The sequence below is a fragment of the Phaenicophaeus curvirostris genome, chromosome 1 (genome assembly GCF_032191515.1).
Source record: "Phaenicophaeus curvirostris isolate KB17595 chromosome 1, BPBGC_Pcur_1.0, whole genome shotgun sequence".
Taxonomy (NCBI): Eukaryota; Metazoa; Chordata; class Aves; order Cuculiformes; family Cuculidae; genus Phaenicophaeus; species Phaenicophaeus curvirostris.
The window spans coordinates 148,218,644-148,239,523 of NC_091392.1; the positions used below are offsets into that span (position 1 = coordinate 148,218,644).

Below are 20,880 nucleotides of genomic sequence, written 5' to 3' on the forward strand. Positions count from 1 at the left end.
CCAGGCAAGAATGGGAGTGGGAAACCCCACTCAATCAGTGCACTAAGACCTGTGTTCACAGAGACCAGCCACAAACCAAAGAGCCGGGGCTACGCAATGTACTCGGTGACTGATGATCTTTATGCTCTGTTTTGGGTGTTTTTTCAGCGTGTTTGAGTACAAGGGCTATGGAGGCAGATAAAATGCATTCAAACATTCCGTTTCTGGCAATTGTTGAATTCTACGTGGATAAAGTATATTCTGCTTTATTTTATTAAGCATTTTGTAGCAGGTCTGCATTTTATGGTAGCCTGCATTTGCCCATTCCATGTCTGATCGAGAGGCAATTCCACATTTGACACGAGTGCAAGCGGAGACCCCAAAACCAAAATGTTACCTCAGATGCTTTATCACATGCGCAGCTACTCGGATTGAGAAGTCCCAGAAGCACATGAGAGTTCTCACAATGGTAAGGAAAACCACCTTTCCATTGAACTTTTCCATTTGCCAGGGGAGATTTAGGTTGCACATTAGGAGGAATTTCTTTAGTGAAAGGTTATCAAGCATTGGAAGAGGCTGCCCAGGGCGGTGGTTGAGTCACCATCCCTGGAGGGGTTTGAGAGATGAGTAGATGTCATACTTGGGGACGTGGTCCAGAGGCGGACTCAGCAGGGCTGGATCGATGGTTGGGCTTGATGATCTTAAAGGTCTTTTCCAACCAAAACCATTCTATGATTCTCGTCTATGATTCCATTCTCATCTTCACACAGTTGTGCTCATTAAAGTTACAAGCGTAAATCGCATTCAGGCACTCAAAAATAGTTTCCACAAAGCCAGTGCCATGCACTCCTTGAAGAGCAGAGCAAGTATTTAATGAATTGAGAATGCTACATATTTATGTTCACAACACAGCTTGTCTGGTTTTAACCAAACTTTTGTTTATCTAAGGCCTTGATCATCTGAGCTGTGATGTGCCCATCGGATTTACTAATAATACCATCTTCTCTGCGGCTCGTGCTTGACAGTTCTTCTGGTTCTTCATGAACAGGCATGGCTTTTCCAATCAGACACAACAGCTGTGTCTCCAGAGGATCCAGCTTTAAGTACTCCTTAAGAAAAAAGAATATTGTTCTTCTGCAATTGCACTAAAAAGCAGCCATTCTTCAAAAAAAACCTCAGCAACTTTCCTTTTAAACACAACTGTAAAGATGCTGCCCTGGTGTTGCTGTGTTTGGTAATGCCCGTGTTAATGGGTTTGGTTTACTCTTAGCAGGCTGCAGCCCTGCTGCCCTCTTCTTCTCTTGTGTGTTTTCGCCAATAACGCTTTCTCTGCAAACCAAATTCTGCTCCCAAGTTCAGTTCTGTGAGAAGAATTAAACTAATCCAACAGCTCGCTACTGCCAAAAGAAAGAAATCCAAGTCTGGCCCTGTGCTTCCACCCTGCCTGTGCTGGCTCTGGGCGTCTCCAGACCCTCAAGCCAATTGAGTTGACTAACCCAACAGAAAATTAACTTGGGAGGAGGAAAAACAGCAAGTTTTTCGGCTGGGTTAGCGAGTAAATCAGCTACAGAAAAGGCCAATGTGTGCTACGGGTTCCCTAAGGGCAAGAGCAGGACTGCACAGCCAAGACCAGGGAGAAGGAAGCAGGAACCATACGGTGCAAGCTCTTGAGTCACCTCTATTTAGTAAATGCTTTCATAACAGCGTGCAGTTCTACCTTTGTTGTTATAAAGTACAAGAAAGTCAGCGGCACTTCTGTCCCTCAGTGGGGTGGACTCTGCAGTGCTAACAGTAGGAAGAAAGAAGTAAAGCCAGGGTTCCTCTCCCAAGGCAGCAACTGCAAAGGAACCAACACGTGAAGGGCTTTTTTTGTTAAAAGTTCAGCTTTTTTCTGTAATGACTCCTTAAGTTAATTTCTGATCAAGGTAACAGGCTGATTTCTCTGAGCACTAGTTGCAGGGGATCAAACTAATGCCAAATTCCTTGAAAAGGAGTTATTGTTGAGAGGATTTTTAGAACTCGTTATTGAGTAAGTTTGAATAGAATGTTCAGGAGTGAAAGAAACATTATTGAGAAGGGTCTTTACACAGCAAGCCCTGTGTCTGCACCACATCTGTATCATCTCCTTTCATCTGCAGAAGAAATCGATGATGTAGGGAAATGTATTTCCTGAGAGTAAGTAAGTAGTTTCTTTAGAAATAAATTCAAGTGTTCATTACTCGACTGAAAAGGCACCCAGGAAGTGGCTTTTTGCAACCGAGACAGAGAATCTCCTGAAGCAGGCGACACCACTTCTTCTGAGATCCACACAACTTTGCCTATTTATGTACAACTTGTACCTTTTTATTTTCTCAGCCCCTGTATTTGTTACTCAGAAGCACATTTGTCTCAGCTTTCTGTTGAAGGACTTGGCCCAGAAGGCCAACTATATCCTGGGCTGCATCCAAAGAAGTGTGGCCAGCAGACTGGGAGAGGTGATTCTCCTCCTCTGCTTCTCTCTTGTGAGACCCCACCTGGAGTATTATGTCCAGTTCTGCAGTCCCCAACGTAAGAAGGATATGGAGCTGTTGGAATGGATACAGAGGAGGCCACAAAGATGATCAGAGGGCTGGAGCAGCTCTGCTATGAGGACAGGCTGAGAGAGTTGGGGTTGTTCAGCCTGGAGAAGAGAAGGCTCTGGGGGAAACTTTACAGTGGCCTTCCAGTACCTGAAGAGGGCCTACAAGGAAGCTGGAAGGGACTTTTTCCAGTGGCAGGTAGTGATAGGATGAGGGGGAATGGCTTTAAATTGGAGGGGGAAAGATTTAGATTAGATATTAGGAAGAAATTCTTCACTATGAGGATGGTGAGACACTGGCACAGGCTGCCCAGGGGAGCTGTGGCTGCCCCATCCCTGGAGGTGTTCAAGGCCAGCTTGGATGGGGCCTTGGGCAGCCTGATCTAGTGGGAGGTGTCCCAGCCCATGGCAGGGGGGTTGGAACTGGATGATCTTTAAGGTCCCTTCCAACCCAAACCATCCTATGATTCTAAGACTTGTTGATCCTTTAATGCAACAATGCAATCTAAGTTCTAAAAGTATCCAAGCAAACAAGAATGTGTGCAATGCCACAAAAACCGTCACTTGGTGACATTCAGAATTCTCTCCAGGGGGAATTTGACACTTGCCTTTGCTGACTCCCAGGACAGCATTCAGTTGCCAAAACAGGGGGTCTTGTGCTATCAGAAATGTCCCAAGGCATCCTGAACATCCTCGTGAGGCTGATCTATATGATGGAACCTGTGCTTTTTAGGGCCAGCATCTGAAGGACAGGGAGTGTCCTCACCATCTCAAATAGCACCAGTGGCCAATGATTAAGCATTTGAGTTGCACACTAGGTGAAATTCACTGGAGTTTTTTTCTGTCCTGACCCCACTGGGAACAGAACGCTCCTGGCAGGAGCCCACGCTCCACACACTGAAATACGTTTGTGTCAGTGGAAGACTTGATTACTTTAACTCATACCTGGAAATCTTTTTCATCTGCATACCACAAGCTGTCGAGAGTTGGAGTGAGAGACTTCTCCTGTGGTTTCTCATCACCGTCTTGAGGCTTCTCATTCTCTGGTTTAGACTGAATCTTTGCAAAGGCCCTATTTTTCTGACAGGGGACATCGGCGCTCCTGAGGCTTTCATCTCCATCTGCCTTCACTTTTTAGAAGAGATGAATAATGATGTGTATGTAATTGTTAAGCTTTACGAAGGTCAGAATTAGTTAGTATTCAGGACAAACATTGCCTGCAATCTTTAATGTGGCTTGGCCAGTGTGATGTAATGAACAGCTTGGTAAGATTTTTAATTGGCAATCCAAGCCAAATGGTGGTTTTGCTCACTGCTTTTCCTATGTTTATTTTTGTTCACAATTTTTGATCAAGATCAGGGACTGAAATTGATTGGAAGTTAAACGTAATGGGTTTGTGGGACTCGGCAGGGAAAAAAATTCTCTTTTATGAATTCAATTTAAATCCCATATAGCTGTGAATAATTAAAGAATTTGGAAAGGCAATAAAACCAAGTAAAACCTTTTTCTGTATCAATGTATCTATATCAATACTGTGTTCAGTTCTGAGCCCCTCACTACAAGAAGGATTCTGAGGCTCTGGAGCGAGTCCAGAGAAGAGCAAGGAAGCTGATGAGGGGCCTGGAAAACAAGTCTTACAAGGAGGGTTATTGGGCACCGGCAGAGGCTGCCCTGGGAGGTGATTGAGTCCCCATCCCTGCAGGTGTTTGAAAGACAGGTAGATGAGGTGTTCAGGGATGTGGTTTAGTGGTTGACAAGTATGGTTGGACTCAATCTCAAAGGGCTTTTCCAAACGATTCAATGATTCTATGAGTCTTGCCCAAGGTGTATCCTTTTCCTGGGTGCAGCTACCAGAGTAGGTGGAGATTCAGCCCAAAATTCAGCACTGATTACCAAGAATTTCAGGTCAGGCTGATCTCCACAGAGCTTTGTCTGCTCTTGGCAGGAATTTATTTATAATTTAACCCTGGTGTATGTTTATGAACTGAATGACTATAAGGTGCACGTAGGCTTTACGTGAAAGCTGGTGTGGAGTTCAAAAGTGTCCATGCAGTGACAAGATATAGTGAAGTTACAATGTTCTGGATTAGTAAAGAACTGATTAAAATATAAATCATATCTTCATAAAAGGTGGCTGATCCTGTCAGCCACATTCCAGGATAGCTCTGTATGAGTAATTACATCCAACATTCTAAACACCAATTTAAATTTTAAAATAGTATCACGAATAGATTGTGGTTTTGTCTTCCTAGTGCAAACTACAGTCTGTCATCACTGTGCTGGCCACAATTAAATGGGAAATCTGGTGTTCACTGTGTAAAACAGGCAGTTTGATAAGAAACATAAGAAATAAAAAGTATTTAAACATTCAGTGACTTATCAGTTCTTCTAAGCTGCTGGCATGTGCATTACCTGCATATTCTTTATACTCTGCTTCTTTCGTTTCATCTGTGGGAAATTCATCTTGTGAGCCAGCTGCCTGGGTAAGAAACAAATGTCTATGAAATTAAAAAAAAAAAAAAAAAGGAAACTCATGTTAGAGATCAGAATTTTCTCTCTAAATTGTCCTGTGTAATCTTTCAGGTTGAGGGGGGGAAGGGCACCCTTTCTGAAAGCCATTTGCTCTTAACCACAAATGCAGAATAGCGCAATGCTTTAAAAATGCAATGGAGGCAGCCAGGTAGCTTAGCAGCTGAGAAGCTGCTTTTTTATTCTTAGTGCCTAAGTTCAACTATGTCCATGAGACTAAAAGAAAACAAATGTTGTAGTCTCCAGTCAATCCAAAAGTCAAACCACAGCTGGCAGCTCTCACTTAAAAGCAATCTGAAGTTTGGAGAAGAGAGAAAAATGGTCGCTTCTTAAGACTTAAAACTTTTTTATGCAATATGGCTAAAATTACTGAGCTGGCACTGGAAAATGAAGATGGATCATTCCCATTGTTACACTGTGCTTTTGATACTATCAGTGAGGACATTTTGCAGTTAAATTAATCTTTCTCTAGAGAACAAGTTAAATAATTTCAGTGCAAAAGAGACTAATTCTATATACAGAGAATCTACAGACAGACTTATCCCAAGGCCTCTTCCTTACTTGGTACCAGGCCATCTGTTTCACTTGAGATTGCAAAACTCCATGTATTTGCATTTTAATCTTCACATCCTTAAGTATTTTGCCAACAGTAAAGGAAAAAAAAATCTATTACTCGGTGCTTGGTCTGAGACAATTACAAAAGAAAGAAACTATTTCCAAGCCCCAATTCTCCACTAAAAGCAAGTGAATGTTGCTAGGGGTTAATAGATTATTAAAGAACGCTGTTTCTTCTCTGAATGTTGGTATTTAGGAGGTTACAATGTCACTGTCATCCTTCAGAGATACAAGTCCCATACAAACTCCACCAAATCCTGCCTCCCTTCAACTAGGAAACTACCTTGGCTTTCTTGGGGGAGAACCCAAATAGCTCTAGAAGCAGGAGAAGGCATTATCTTTGTTTTATAAAAATGAAATCACTTTAGATATTGTAAAGTTGTCACGTTACCTGGGTACTCTCAGATTCTGAAGTCTGCCATCAATCAATTTTGTTACTAAACCAATATTTTCTTCTTCCAGGAGCTGAACAGAGGCTTTTAAATCATTTACTTTCTTTTGGTACATCTTAACCTTTTGACAATTAAAAAGAAAAAGCATCTTAGACAAACTTTACCCATTTTGGAAGGCTTTCACGCTAACTATCTTAATAACACATAGCTAGAAAGAATGCAGCTGTACCAGCAAGACTGCACATTTGGTGGAGAAACACAGTGGCACATTTTCAGGTGAAGGGAAGGACTCTGCTTCTTTCACACCTCTTACTGAACCCTTTACTGGCATAGTTCAGTCTGTCACAGCCACGCATTTGGGCTCTGCAACCCCAAAGCAGGAGTTTCTCTCGTAGACCAGCTGGTCTGGGAGACAAAAGCCCTTGATTTTTCCTTTTTTTGCTTTTGCGTCAGAGCTTTGAGAGAGAAAAAACCTTCTTTGTAGAGTTAAATTCAAGCTCTTGCTCAGCAAGTGTTGCTTTTCTAATTCCCGTCTGTACACAAAACCTCCTAACTCAGAATCACTGAAGCTTTCAGTCCAAGTTAGCCATGACTTCGGCTACACCCCAGGTTCTGCTTTCTTTTGGACTGTATTCCTCCATATTACCATGAAGTTGTATTAACCAAAGGATACCAGTTATTCAGTTCCCACAATTCCTCTCACTTTTCCTGAACTACAAGCAAGTTCTTACCCTCTTCACTGGGAAGTGGAATGTGCAGACGCCTTCCCAGAAATCTTAGCCATGCTCATATTTAAAAAGAGTACCTAGTGATGTGAATACATCTTTTCTCACCCAAGCCAAATTAACCCAGCTCTAATCACCCACATTTGCAGTTAAAACCTAGTTGTCATTTTTCCCAGGGATTAAAAAAGGTGAAAATGACAGGACATTAACCAGGAAAAGGATGTGGTTTGGCACAGTATGGGGGGTGATGAAGCTCTGCACCATCTCAATGTGTCACAGTAACCATGGAAAAGTGAGACTGAAGCCTCTAAGTCTCTTCAGATGTGGAGGTAACTGGTTTAGGGCTGGTTTGGTAAAAGTCGTTTTCATTTCAGTGGCCAAACTGAAAAAAATATATATTTTGAACTGGGACAAAATTGAAATTTTTGGTTAATTCCCCCAAAAGAAAATGCTGGAAGAGTTTGTTAGCTACATACAAAGATTAGTCTGAAAGAAAGTATTTCATGTATGTAAGGAAAGCAGAGAAAATGAATGGATGGATTCAGAGGACTGAAGATGTTATTGAGAATAGTTTTATTTTCCACAATAATTCAAAGCACTTATTCATAACATGAGGAACTTCTAGTTGAGAGGAAAGAAACCCACATCCCTCAACTCTCAGGAGAGGGTCTGTCAGGACGTAAGAGTAATCCAGAGTGGATCTGCCCTGTTGACAACTGCCTAATGTGTGTACGATTTGTTCTGTGTTCAGTAAGACAGGGAGAAGGGAAGGGTATTCATACTCATTCAGTGATTGGACGTATAGATTCTAGCTCCTGATTGTTTATACAGATTAAAATATTAATTTCCTCCTATTCCCTACCTCATTGCCTCAGAATCTGTGGTTTGGACACCCTGCCTGGAAAGTTAAATATTTAGGCTCAGAGCTCATTAAGGGGAAGAAAGCAAGCCGTATCCCTGCACACTGGCAAGTATCTTAAACTAGTAAGTAAAATGGAAAGACCTCTGCCAGGTTTGTTGATGGGACATTGAAAAATTGTAAGATTATATATTAATTTCCCCAAAAGTTCTGCTGAGTTGCAAACCATGAGATTGTAAAAGTGGGGAAGATTATTCCCTCTTTCCAGTCTCTGGCTTAGGTTTGAGCACAACAAAAAACCTGTGTTGATTGAAACAAACACAGTGAAACTGTCACCACTGAAAATTCAGTTTCCTAAACCCACTCGCAAAAAAGATTTTATTTGATAAGAAAAGTTACACTTATCTAATATATAGCTCTGAATTGCCATTAAAGAACTGTATAAAAGCTATCAAGTAATCAATTACAACCATTTTTGATTTTCTTCTCTTCAGGCTGCTAATGCCTAGGGTTTTTTTATTATCTCCCACTTAAAGCTTTCTCAAGCCCTTTCTCAAAAAGTGTTTCCAACACCCATATCCCCCTTCTTTCAATATGACAGCTCTAGAACTTTAAAGCAATTCAAAGCTACACTCTTCAGACACTTGCGTGGTCAAGCCTTTATATTGTATAGTACCCCAATTTCCATGATATAAGCACTTCATTGTTTGAAAGGTTGTAGCCCTTCATACAGCTACTTGAGCCCCAAAATAGGCCCTTCATTTGTGAAAGCTGATGTTCCCCTTATACCTTGATTCATCACATACACTTTGCTACTCAGGATTATGGAGTAAGTACAGGATAATTGCTCTCCTTTTCCTGTGAAAGTCTTTGGAGGCCCCTCACCGGAGCAGTCATGACTGTAGGTCATTGTATTTCAAACCTGAACAGCCATGATAAACTGCATGCAAGTGATCCTCTTACCACTTCTTTTAGCCATTTGTTCTCTTCAATTTCTCTGCGGTTGTATTTGTCTAAGTATCGTACAGCGTTCTGAGAAAACACAATTTAAGATGAGGCAGTATTGATCCATGACAAGAGACTTAAACATGGTAATGAGCCAAGCCTACAGTTTAATTCTTGATCTCAGTAAGAGGAAAGGAACAACTGGGAGAGAAGATGCCCCTGTAGATCACAACAAAAACGGTTCTTTGAATTATGACTTTTGAACATGACTGAAAATCCCAACACTGAAGTTAGGGAATTTAAATACCTAATGGGCCCAACCAGTCATTTGTACTTAAGTTATGCCTTGCATTTTGTGAAGTGTAAAAAGTCATCGTCATAAATACTTTTTAAATCGTGTTTGCAATTCAGAGCTGGCACAGATGACACAAAAAAATCTGTATATCAATAACCTTAAATTTTACTGCATAGAACCACAGAATCATGGGATGGTTTGGGTTGGAAGGGGCCTTAAAGATCATCCAGTTCCAATCCCACTGCCATGGGCAGGGACACCTCCCACCAGACCAGGCTGCCCAAGGCCCCATCCAACCTGGCCTTGAACACCTCCAGGGATGGGGCAGCTACAGCTTTCCTGAGCAACTTGTGCCAGGGCCTCATCACCCTCACTGGGAAGAATTTCTTCCTAATGTCTAATCTAAATATTCCCCCTTCCCACTGAAAGCCAATCCCCTCATGCTATCACTCCATGCCCTTGGAAAAAGTCCCTCCCAGCTTTCCTGAAGTCTCCCTTCAGGTACTGGAAGGCTGCTATAAGTTCTTATCGGAGCCTTCTTTAGGCTGAACAACCCCAACTCTCTCAGCCTGTTCTTGTATGGGAGATGCTCCAGCCCTCTGATCATCTTCATGACCCTCCTCTGGACCCACAGCCTGCACTATTTGGCGTTTTTAAAATATTGGACTTTACAAGTCCAAAACAACATTCCCCCCCCAATTTATGTATATTTCCATGCAGGCCATCTCTTAGTGTGTTACTAGTATTTTTTTTCAAGTCTATGCAGGTGCCAAAATCAAGATCACATCAAAATTGACACGTTCTCAAACAGGTCATATCAGTGCCCCAGTTTCCCATACCTTGTTTGTAAAATGCCCTCATATCTACTCACTGTTAGTCTCATATATGAAAAATAAAGTACATGTGGCTATAATGATAACCAATGCCATATTTAGTAAGAAGATTTACAATTTATTTTACTCTTGATTTATTAGAAAAGTTCCAAGTCTTAATTAGAGTTTAAATAGTTATTAATGTCACATACATGAATCCTAACTATGATGCAGTGAGCAATTTTTAAAAAGGCAGAAGGAATACCTCAGCGGCCTGTTTCTTGCTTAACTCCGTGTGCCTCTCAATCTGTCTGCCATGTTCTTCTTTCAGTGTTTTCAAATCGTTACTATAATGCTCTTCAAAACAACAAGAAAAAATCAGAAATCGTTATCTTCATCAATTTCTCCTGACAACAAACAGCTAATTGGCAAGTTGTTCCTAAACTGGAATTTATCAGCCAGCATCACATGTGTGAATGCTGCACAGAAAAGGATTCAAATACCCTTCTCCATAGAAATTGTCCTCCTAAACCCAAAGGAGAGTAGTGTTAGCTACAAAACTAGAAATCTGATGTGGCATACATATTTCTGTTGGCAACCACAGCAGCTAAGCAATTTTCTGAGCAGTGAGCTGAGCAATTCTCTGCTAAAATATAGACAAACACTAAAGTTTGCCTCTATCAATAGCAGAGCTCCTGGAATCATGTGAGAGATTTGCTTAGAAAACTTATTTTTTAGGTATAGAAACATATTGGATCTTGTTATGCACATGACATTTTTCCCAGACAGAAATCATACAGAGCCTAATAAAATTTCTGACTTATCTAAGCCTTCCAGGGTGTTCTAATTTGACAACAGGAAAAAAAGGAGAATGTAGCAATCACCTAAACAATTTGCTTTCATCATTACTTGCAGTCATTATAGAAAGCATGTCTTACGTTGAACTGAATTCGTTTGGCTTCAGGTTCTAGGCACTTGCTATTTAATTATTTCATCCTTCCCTTAAGTTGTTTTTGTGCTTTTCTAAATACCCTACTGCTGCTTTGTATTTTCTCCTTTTGAAGGAATGAATGAGGTGGTAGTAGTTTTCTTTGAAGGAAGGCACTTCATACTTGTTCTAGAGGCTTGAAATTCAGCCTGGCTCTGCACTTGTGTTGCAGAGAGCCCATCGCTGATCTGGCTGGAAATGAGCATCCAGTCATGGACCCACCAGGGAGTCAAAGGCAGTCAAATAGGAAAGGCAAATTAGTTGTGCATTAGTTCTTAATTTAACACTGTGGAAGCTGGCCTGCCTTCCTCAATCCACCACCTAGAGTTGGCAGAATAAAATGGAAGTACTTAGATACTGTAATTAATTCATCTCTTCATTCTTTCAGGCAGTTAAACAACCTGACTTGTACTGGGAGTATGAAGAAAAGAAGGCGTTATCTAGACATACCTCCTGTTTCTAAGGAGGTGATTTTCCCTAGCTCTCTCACTGCAACACTGTTTCCCCCACACCTCACCTAAGCATACAGCTCTCTTTTGCTTCCTCTCCCCTCTAGCCAACATCAAGCCGTTCAGCCGTGCCTACAGAGACAGAAACCTTTTCACCTACTCTTATCCCCTGAGCCTGTTACACATTCAAGGAGTGAACAACCCTGATTTGCTGCCACATCACTCTGGAAGCTTGTTAGATTTTTTTTTGGTGGGCTAGAAGACTGCACTTCCCCAGCCACTTTATAAATTTGATTTTAGAAAGCTGAGTAAAATAGCATGCTAACATCCAGTCCTGGCAGCACGATTTTGCAGTACGTTAATTAGGCAACTGCTATATGTACCTCCCTAACAGTCTTCCTAGAAATACACTTCCATTCGACCACAAATTTTTGGCGGTGTACTCTGTGACATGCAGGAGCTCAGACTGAAAATTTCTACTGGCCCATCCTGGCATTCTATATAGAAGCCCATTCTCTTTTTTCATTTCATATTTCAGCAGCTGTATAGCAAAGTTTTAAACTCACCAAGAACATGAAAAACATATAATGAAAAATATCAACCCCTCCTGAATACAGAGATGAGCTATCTGGCCATGTAGAAAACACAGCGCATCTTAATTGTGATAAAATATGTTTCAAGAGACAAAAAGATAACTAGCTGGCTCTTCTCCAGAGTCCTTGATGCCTGGTAATGGCTGGCACAGAATATACAGAGACCCTTAGAGCAGTGTCACTGCCTGTTACTACCAGCTGCTTGGCTGTGGCCGTGCATACTGAGAGGGACATAAAGGAAGGAAACCAGGACATCCTTCTGCTGCTAGAAGCATGGGTTATGTAACAGCAAAATATCTAAATGATTTTAAAGTAAAGCAGTAGTAAAGAAGTCTTTGTAAAGCACTTAGCACCAGAATACATAAGCTCCCAAGTTAATTCCCTTGTTGTGTCAGGATTGAAACTGCTCCCAGTATTCGTATACATCTGCACTGGCAATTTTGCAGGGCCTCATGCATGAGACTATGGAATAAGGAGGCCAAGTTCAGAGCACTGGCTAAACAGCTCCCTCTAGTTCTGCATTTAAACCAGCACGATCAATTCGAAAGTTTCTGTTCCAAGAAAGAGCTCACACTACTTTCCTGTCAAAGGAGTTTTCATCATGTGAATTGCTTGTAGCATGATGAGAAGCAACAATAGTGGAGTCAATGTTTCCAAGCATGACTGAATGCAAAGGGACACATGTGTGGAGGTGACATAAATAGGTGTAGACTTTTTTTTTAGCAAACAGCTATCCTTTACAATGTCATTTTTTGAAACATGGATTGCCTGTATTTTACAAGAAAATCACCAGAAGGGAAACTTAACTCTTTAGGTGTGCACAAATTCTGCAACTTCATTCTTTAATAACAGGACATTCATAGAGATAGAAAGTTCTTCCATTTCATAGGATTATGCAGTCTCGTTCAGGTGCACTGTCTTGCAAAAGCTGATTTAAGTTAAATATAACTTGATATCAAACTAAATTTATAATTTAATTCCCAGAAGTAACACAGAAAGAGCTTGTAAGGCTTGCATTACACTAGCTGTAAACTGACCTTTAGCCCTCTGAAGCTCCTCTTTGACTTCCTTGATGTCTTTTTCCAGATTCATAATACTTTCAAGATGTATTTTACTTCCAACATTTTTGTACTCCAACAAACTATCCCTCTCGCTCTGCTTAACTGAAAGTTCTTGGTCAGTGTCTTCAATCTGGGAGTGCAGATCTATTAAAGTAAGAATGTCAGAAGACAAGTTCATTACCCGTTTCTTGAACTGATAATTCATAATTCTTGCAAGTTCATCAATTTCTTTAATAAAAGCACTTTCACTGGGATGGAGAAAGAAGGGTGATTCTTCTCCACTACAATGCACTACAACATGATGGCCTCACATCGTGTCAAGGGCCACCTTCTCTGCTGAAAACAACTTCAGCTTATTCTGCCAAGAAGAGACAACAGTTCTGACTGAAATGTTGTAACCAAAGACACATGTGACTTCACTCCCGCTGAGAATCACAGTGGTAGCAGCCAGAACTTTCAACAATCAAAACCGCTCAGTTTTGCTGCCATCAAGAATTTATTTATCGTCTAGTGGAGCCAGTGCATAGGGCTTTCATGAGATTCAACTTAATGGAAAATATGCTGGTTGATGAGAAGCTCGACATGAGCCAGCAATGTGTGCTCACAGCCCAGAAGGCCAACCATATCCTGGGCTGCATCGAAACAAGTGTGGCCAGCAGGTTGATGGAGGTGATTCTCCCCTTCTATTCCGCTCTCGTGAGGCCCTACCTGGAGTGCTGTGTCCAGTTCTGGAATCCTCACATAAGAAGGAAATGAAACTGTTGGAATGGGTCCAGAGGAGGGCCATGAAGATGATCAGAGGAATGGAGCACCTCTGCTATGAGGACAGGCTGAGAGAGTTGGGGTTGTTCAGCCTGGAGACGGCTCTGAGAAAACCTTACAGAGGCCTCCTGTCCCTGAAGGGGACCTACAGGAAAGCTGGGGAGGGACTTTTTCCAAGGGCATGGAGTGATAGCATGAGGGGGAATGGCTTTAAATTGGAAGGGGGAAGATTTAGATTAGGCATTAGGAAGAAATTCTTCAAGATGAAGGGGGGTGAGGCACTGGCACAAGTTGCCCAAGGAAGTTGTGGCTGCCCCATCCCTGGAGGTGTTCAAGGCCAGCTTGGATGGGGCCCTGAGCAACCTGGTCTGGTGGGAAGTGTCCGTGCCCATGGCAGGGGGGTTGGAACTGGATGATCTTTAAGGTCCCTTCCATCTATGATTCTATAAAGCCTCTGTACTTGCATAGTAATATGCATCACTTGGAAGGGACAAAACAGAGTCTAATATATGGGGTCTGTTTCTTTAAAAGACCCATTTGTTTTGAATTTTAACTCAACTTAATTAACAGATTTCTTGTAAGGCCTCTACAATCTCATACCATATTTAGAGACCTTAACTTTGGTGAGGAAAACCTTTATGCTTTTTATGTAACAATAAAGTTGAATCTCTATTTAAAATGAAAAAAAAAAAAGGATACTCAATCCTAACTGTGTAAACTGCAAACAGCACCTCCACGAATCACATCATACCTTCCAGAAGTTGTTCGTTGTCCTTTGCATATTGACACATTTCTTTCAGCAACTCTTCCACATGATCCCTAGTTACAACTTTCTTTTCATGTTGTTTTTTCTCCTCTTCTTTTATGTGCCTTAGGATGGACTTAATGCGTGCCTCCTGTTGTTTCTGCATGAGGTCATTCTAAGAATGAACAACAGAAGAAAAAGCACATATTAGTTCTCAGAGTTCAAATTAGTTCTCAGAGTTATGATTTTAAGTAATGGAGAAAAGTAAAATATGACCTAGTGCCAGGATGCACTGCAAAAATGTTTAGCTAAATACCTATTCCTCATATTCGAAAAGAATCCTGTCAGAGCTGGAATTAGCTATATATAATATTAGCTATATATAATAATTATAACAATTGCGATTACATCCCCTTGCTATGACTCTCTCAAGTGACATTCAAATAATTTCCTATTACTGATCTTGTAATGTTTGCTCACCAAGGATGCCACGAAGGAGCAAATAACCTACGGGACAAATTGTAACAGTTTCTATGCGGTGAAGAGAGTCTCAAACATTCTTCACTTCTAGAAGGATTAATGCTAAACCATTCAGAAACATTAAGCAGGAAACAAAGAATGGAGCCCAAAGAACTGCTAAAACATGGGTAAAATTAAACAAGTAGCATGCCCTGAAGTACCTTGCACAGTCTGAAATATGAAGGAGAAAGAGCCGATAAACTATCAGCAAACTGGGGGAGTAACTATAAGAGCCTTCAGGTGTCTGCAGAGAGGAGTGCCAAATGCCAGTTCCACTGATACTTACGGCCACAGATGAAACATAATCCAAGCTTCAAGACTGAAAGGAATGCTCAGGAAAGCTAAAGAAATGGATACTTGGAAAAGCAGGGCAAGGTCCAGGCAGGGGAATGACAGAGAAACAACGTTTCTAAGTTGCACTGCTATAAGAAGTGAAGGCTGCAATACTATTTATTTACGTAATCCAGTTTAAGGATTTTTGAGTGATTTTAATTTATGTCATTAGCTGCCTGTATACATATCCACTACCAAAGGTTACCGCTCTCAGCCATTGGATGCCACATTACGGTTCCTTACATGTAGTTCTTTATAAATTGTTTAAGTATCACTTAGGTGTGATCAGTAGGTACGCAACCTTGTTTCTAAAAATGACTCAAAATAAATCTTAATCCACAAGAGAGTGTCTCTTCACCAAACACTGCTAAAAATTGCACCTATTCAGTTGTATGCTGCTCTTCTTTGTTCAGCTTTCATTGTAAGCAAGTTTGCAAGAATAACCAAACTCTCATAGATACCTGTGTGATTTTGTGTTCTCAGAAGTTATCAAGGAAGGCCAGCAAATACCAATACTTGGTTAGATCTGCTGATACTATTGGCAAAAATGAAGTTAATACCAATTATTCTTGAATTGCTTCAGGAATATTTGCAGGACTGTTAAAAAAGCCAAACCTGACTGTCCTGCTGTGAACTACTGAAAAGTGGTCTTGCTTTGGTTTTGCTGCAGAGTATTAAATACTTAGGTGGTTACTAAGGATCTCATGTGCATTGGAAAACACCTTCACTGACCTTTTGCTTACTGCTGTCTCCAACTCTGCAATGGTCTACTCCTGCAGCTTCTTTTTCACATGGTTATATTTAGAACATTTATGCTTTAAAGTCACATTTAATTCAGTTAACACTTCAACTTTCAAACTCATAAAGTGACTTACTAACTCCAGATTCATTGACTGTAAGAAATTCACTGCCATGACTAATGATAGTAAATGTCATATTAAGAATAAAAGAATAAAAATGAATCTGTGAGTTAAAATACCACATATAAAATGTGTTGGGGGAAGGACACATGCTCACATACTTTTTCATGATATTCTTTGTTCTTTTCTTCCATTTGTTTCAGATGAAATAACACCTGAGTGATTGCACTTTCTTTTGTCTCAATTCTGTGGAGAAAGAGTAAAGACAGAGAAGTTCTTACAAAAACAGAAGAGGGGGGAATATTATTTAAGATAGATTAATGTAAATACTGCTGCAATATTTATTTTTGTATCATATTGCTTGACTCATTTGGGTAGGTATCGCTGTCCACACTTTGGATCTCATACTCCTCCTGAGAAAGAGATTCTCTGGTTTATTCTTTGTGGACATTGTTTAGCTGACCTATTGCACAGATCTCTCTTAGGACAAGATCATACTTCTTATTTACCACTTACTATACAGGAACTCATCTGACATAGATCAGATGAATCCAAAACTGGAGAATTAAATGGAATTCCATTCTTCTGAAAAGTTGGTGTAATGAGCTTTATAAACTGCACTCATTCACCACAACCTTGTTAGCCTTCAAGAAGTGCTAAGGGAATAGGGACCGCAGCCCAAGTAGCATCCTCTAAGTATGTTTACATATTTCTGTCAAAGAGCTTGTTCACTGCTTTCACAGTTTTCATAGACTACTTGTCATTGTCTTTGCCACAGCTGTAAATCAAGTATTTTTTCTGGTGTTCTCTCCTCTAGAATGAGAAATATTGGATTGCAAATGGTGTCTATTTGCAAAATTCCCTGTGATCTTTCCCTTTGTTCCCAGAATTAATTCACCATACTGAACAACAGAGGCAAGGATTATGATTATCACAATCTCTTTTACTTTTTCAACAGCTATTGTTCCTTAAGATTTTGTCCTGGGGCTTTGTTGCCCCTACCTATTGCATTATTTTGTTTTAAAAGAAGGTCTGTTTTTCCTGGTAAGTTTGAATCACTCAGCTACACAAGTTGCAGGTTACTGGATTTGCACCCTCTGGGGTCAGCATGCTCCAAGGTATCCTTCAGGTTTTCCAATCAAGTACAAGGACATTAGTTAGAGAGACTGGAACAGAGATATGGGGGCATGGGGGTGATGGCTACAGCAAAAATCTCACTCACCAGACAGAGGAGACGGCTTGGCCACACTGTGTGACCTCCTAAATTACCTGCCATTTTAAAACCATTTCTGTATTTTGAATACTGATGCTGATCCTAATTTCTGCTACTTTAAGACTTTCCATGAAATGGCTGTCTACATCCATCACTTTGTTAACATCGAAACTTTTTATGAATAGAATTTGCTATTTTGTCTGCTACATATTGGAACTTTCCTCTTTAGATTATTTTTCTATGATATTTGTCATTTTTGAAAAGCTACACAACAGTGAAACTGATGATTCCTTTGATACTGTTTTTTCTCAGCTCTGTATACTAGGTTTCATCTGGATTATTCCATCATTTAGAAACAACACCGCGCTCCCGTACTGTGACAGTTTTGTCAGTCATCTATAGGACGTTACTAGGCCAAGTAATCCATGGGACTGTTGTTCCCAGCCAACCCTGAGGAAGAAAACTATACCAGAAATGCAGAATAACAAACTTATTATGAACAGCAACCACCCTTCAATGTACAAAAGCCAACACAGCAATGGAAGTTAAATACATACCACATGTCTGATAAATCCTAAAGCAGAATGTGCAGATATTCACTTGTGTGATTATGCTGCTTTGTTCAACCAAGTGGTACAGAGAAGTTATAGATTACAAAGGTAAAGAGACAGAAGGAAAAAGAGCAAGAGGGAAAGAGAGGGGAAAGGGGAAAAAGATAAAGACAGAAAGAAAAATACTTTTCTCCCCCTACTGTTGCTGTAGAAAATAAATATCCTGTGTCAGTGCAGCACTCATTTCAGCAGATGACTCGCCAGACAAATGAGTCATTTGCTTGGATATTTGAATATGTGTAACAATAATTATGTCAGAAAGTGGTGGGTTTTCTATTTCTCAGCTTAGTTACATGTTTGCTGCTTTCTTAGCAAAATAGATGGGCTGGTTTATACACTTTTTGGCTGGTGTTTATTTGTGATATCGCTCAGCTAAACTTGGCCTGTTTCACTACACAAACTTGTACTCTGTGCTCTGTAAAATGAAACAGAAAATCCCACAGAAACCCTGTCAGTGTCACTAAAACTATATGTGGTTGTTCTTCGAGTTTCTTACCCCGCACTTCATTTCTATGCTTTGTAAGTGTTGGTGATTGTTGAATAGTGGATGCTGTTGGAGATTTTTTCCCTTACAATTTCTACTTCTTTGACAAAAGGCATAGAGCTTCATTTTTCTCCTTCATCTACATCTTACATAATTTATCTTATATATTCTCAAATAATCTACTTAAGAAACAGGAAACCAAATACACTGGACTATTTTGTAACTAATTCATATATTCCCCCTTTAGATGTTATTTTTCTCTGTTTGATTTTAAGAAACCTCTAAGTTTTCCCTCTATTATTTTCAAATGAAACCCCTTTCCTTTGTGCCCCACTCTCGGCTGCAACCAGGGAGCAAACTCCGTAGGTACTATGATTATGCCAAGTGACTACACACCTCTGTGAACACCCAGGAATCATAGAAAATACAGTCAAACAGACAAAAACGTGGATGTCTTTTGTTTTTAATAAAACTCCTTCTCCCAAGTTATAACCTAACTGCATAGAATTATTTCAGACCCACTTAAACGCTCTCTTACAGGTATAGTTTTAAAAGTGTGTATTTCCAGGCTAGCCTTGAAAACCCAAACCAAGAACACAAACCAACAGTATACAACTGCCAGAGCAAACCAAGTGAGGCTCTGAATTGGATAAGATATCTTTATTATCTGCTTTATCTATTCATATATTCTATATGAGTGAAAAGTTCATAGAATCTTACAATCGTTAGGTTGGAAAAGATCTTTGAGTACCTATCCACTACTGAACCACATCCTTGGGCACCTCATCTACCCGTCTTTTAAATCCCTCCAGGGATGGGGACTCAACCACCTCCCTGGACAGCCTCATCCAGTGCCCAATGACCCCTTCGGTGAAGAAATTTTTCCAAATGTCTAATCTAAATCTTCCCTGGTACAACTTGAGGCCATTCCCTCTCATCCTATCGCCTGTCACTTGGGAGAAGAGACCAGCACCCACCTCGCTACAGCCTCTTTTCAGGCATTTGCAGACAGAGATAGGCTCTCCCCTCAGCCTCTTTTTTCTCCAGGCTAAACAGCCCCAGTTCCCACAGCCACTCCTTGTAAGACTTGTTCTCCAGCCCCTTCACTGGCTTCATTGCCCTTCTCTGGACATACTCCAGGACCTCAATGTCCTTCTTGTAGTGAGGGGCCCAGAACTGAACACAGTGTTCGAGGTGTGGCCTCACCAATGCTGAGTACAGGGACAAAATCACTTCCCTGGACCTGCTGGCCACACTATTTCTGATACAAGCCAAGATGCCATTGGCCTTCTTGGCCACCTGGGCACACTGCTGGCTAATATTCAGCCAGCTGTCAACCAACACCCCCAGGTCTTTCTCTGCCAACTTAAATATGTTAAACGTACTGATATTCCAGTAAGGATTCTGGGAAATCCAATTCATCTTCTTTAAGCTGCTCTTCTGGCTTCTCTTCTTTCTCCTTCTGTTCCATGTTTTTGTTGTACTTGTGCTAGAAGTTCGATCTAAGAGAGGAATAGGCAAGCAGAAAAGAACAAGAAAAAAAATGATAATTTAATGATTTCCAAAATGTCATACATTCACCAGCCTTTGTCACTTGTGACAAGTTCTTGACAGTTCCGAAATACACAAAATGAGATGTTTTGTAGATAACAATAATCTTGCCCAGGGCAGCACTCAGGCCCATGTTTTTGGGACATCCTGAAGTGTTGTCCTGAGTGAAGGTACATTCATAACCAGTGGTCTCTGTCACCGGTTACTTATTGCATCCCTTGAGATGGGCTGTTTCACACCCTTGCAAATCAAACAAGCGGTTGTTTCTTTTCCAGTCCTTTGTCTCTGTTTCTTTATCAGGCTTCTTTTATTGAGTCCACTTGTTAATATGCATCTCCTTCCCTCTCCTCTTCTCCTAGCACTGTGAATATTTGCCTTTCACTGCAACTCCGATATTAGTTTTCATTGTCAGAGCTGGAACAAAACCCCTCTCTGAAAGGGTATGCATGCCAGCAGTATTCCCTGGGTGTGTTGTCACAACTACCAACCTCAGAATTCAACTGATAATGAATAGTTCTGTAATGGAAGTGCTAGCATATATTGCATGAAATAAAAAAGTCACAAGAAAAGGGCATTTGTGAAGATTCCTCACTTTTAACAGTCAAATTTTAACAGTCACTTTTAATAATCAAATGCCAAAACCACATTAGTTTGTGTTACGTGGGAATTTTTATTAATGAACAAGTAGAAACATAGTATATAACCCGTTTACATATTAAACTGCTTTTCTGAACTCAAATTCTCAATTGTAATGATTATGACTAATAACTAAAATCAATATCAACTTGTTCTGTGACTAACTACAACAGGCTGGATACTTTTCCCATTAGAAAGTGCACAAGGAAACAGAAAAGGCAGTGGAAAGCCACATCCTAAGCCTGCCAAACTGGTGTACAATCAAGGGAATGAAGTTAAACCAACTACTGACAGATGTACCCTAATCCATACGGGGTGCCCCACTTCTCGCTACCCTTACCCCACCCTGGAGCAAAGCAATGTCAAC

At 40.6% G+C, this 20,880-nt stretch overlaps 1 protein-coding gene across 1 annotated transcript; it reads right to left on the reverse strand.

Moving 5' to 3' along the window:
* Positions 1-877: 877 nt before the first annotated feature.
* Positions 878-19,829, reverse strand: CCDC83 (coiled-coil domain containing 83). The gene is made up of 10 exons (XM_069878545.1): positions 19,712-19,829; positions 16,180-16,264; positions 14,313-14,481; positions 12,776-12,943; positions 9,974-10,065; positions 8,620-8,688; positions 6,072-6,193; positions 4,949-5,034; positions 3,482-3,666; positions 878-1,088 (listed from the first exon to the last, which is right to left on the reverse strand). Exons 1-10 carry the CDS (start codon positions 19,795-19,797, stop codon positions 903-905), a joined length of 1,248 nt encoding a protein of 415 aa, XP_069734646.1. The 5' UTR covers positions 19,798-19,829; the 3' UTR covers positions 878-902.
* Between the last annotated feature and the right edge of the window lie 1,051 nt (positions 19,830-20,880).

Bases quoted from the DNA above. Each gene is read 5' to 3' on its own strand.
- CCDC83 (XM_069878545.1), bottom strand. From the start codon at position 19,797: ATGGAACAGAAGGAGAAAGAAGAGAAGCCAGAAGAGCAGCTTAAAGAA. The intron at 12,944-14,312 runs GTATGATGTGAT...TTACTTTAATAG, and splicing joins CAACGAACAACTTCTGGAAG to ATCTGCACTCCCAGATTGAA. The intron at 6,194-8,619 runs GTAAGAGGATCA...AATTGTCAAAAG, and splicing joins ACAAATGGCTAAAAGAAGTG to GTTAAGATGTACCAAAAGAA.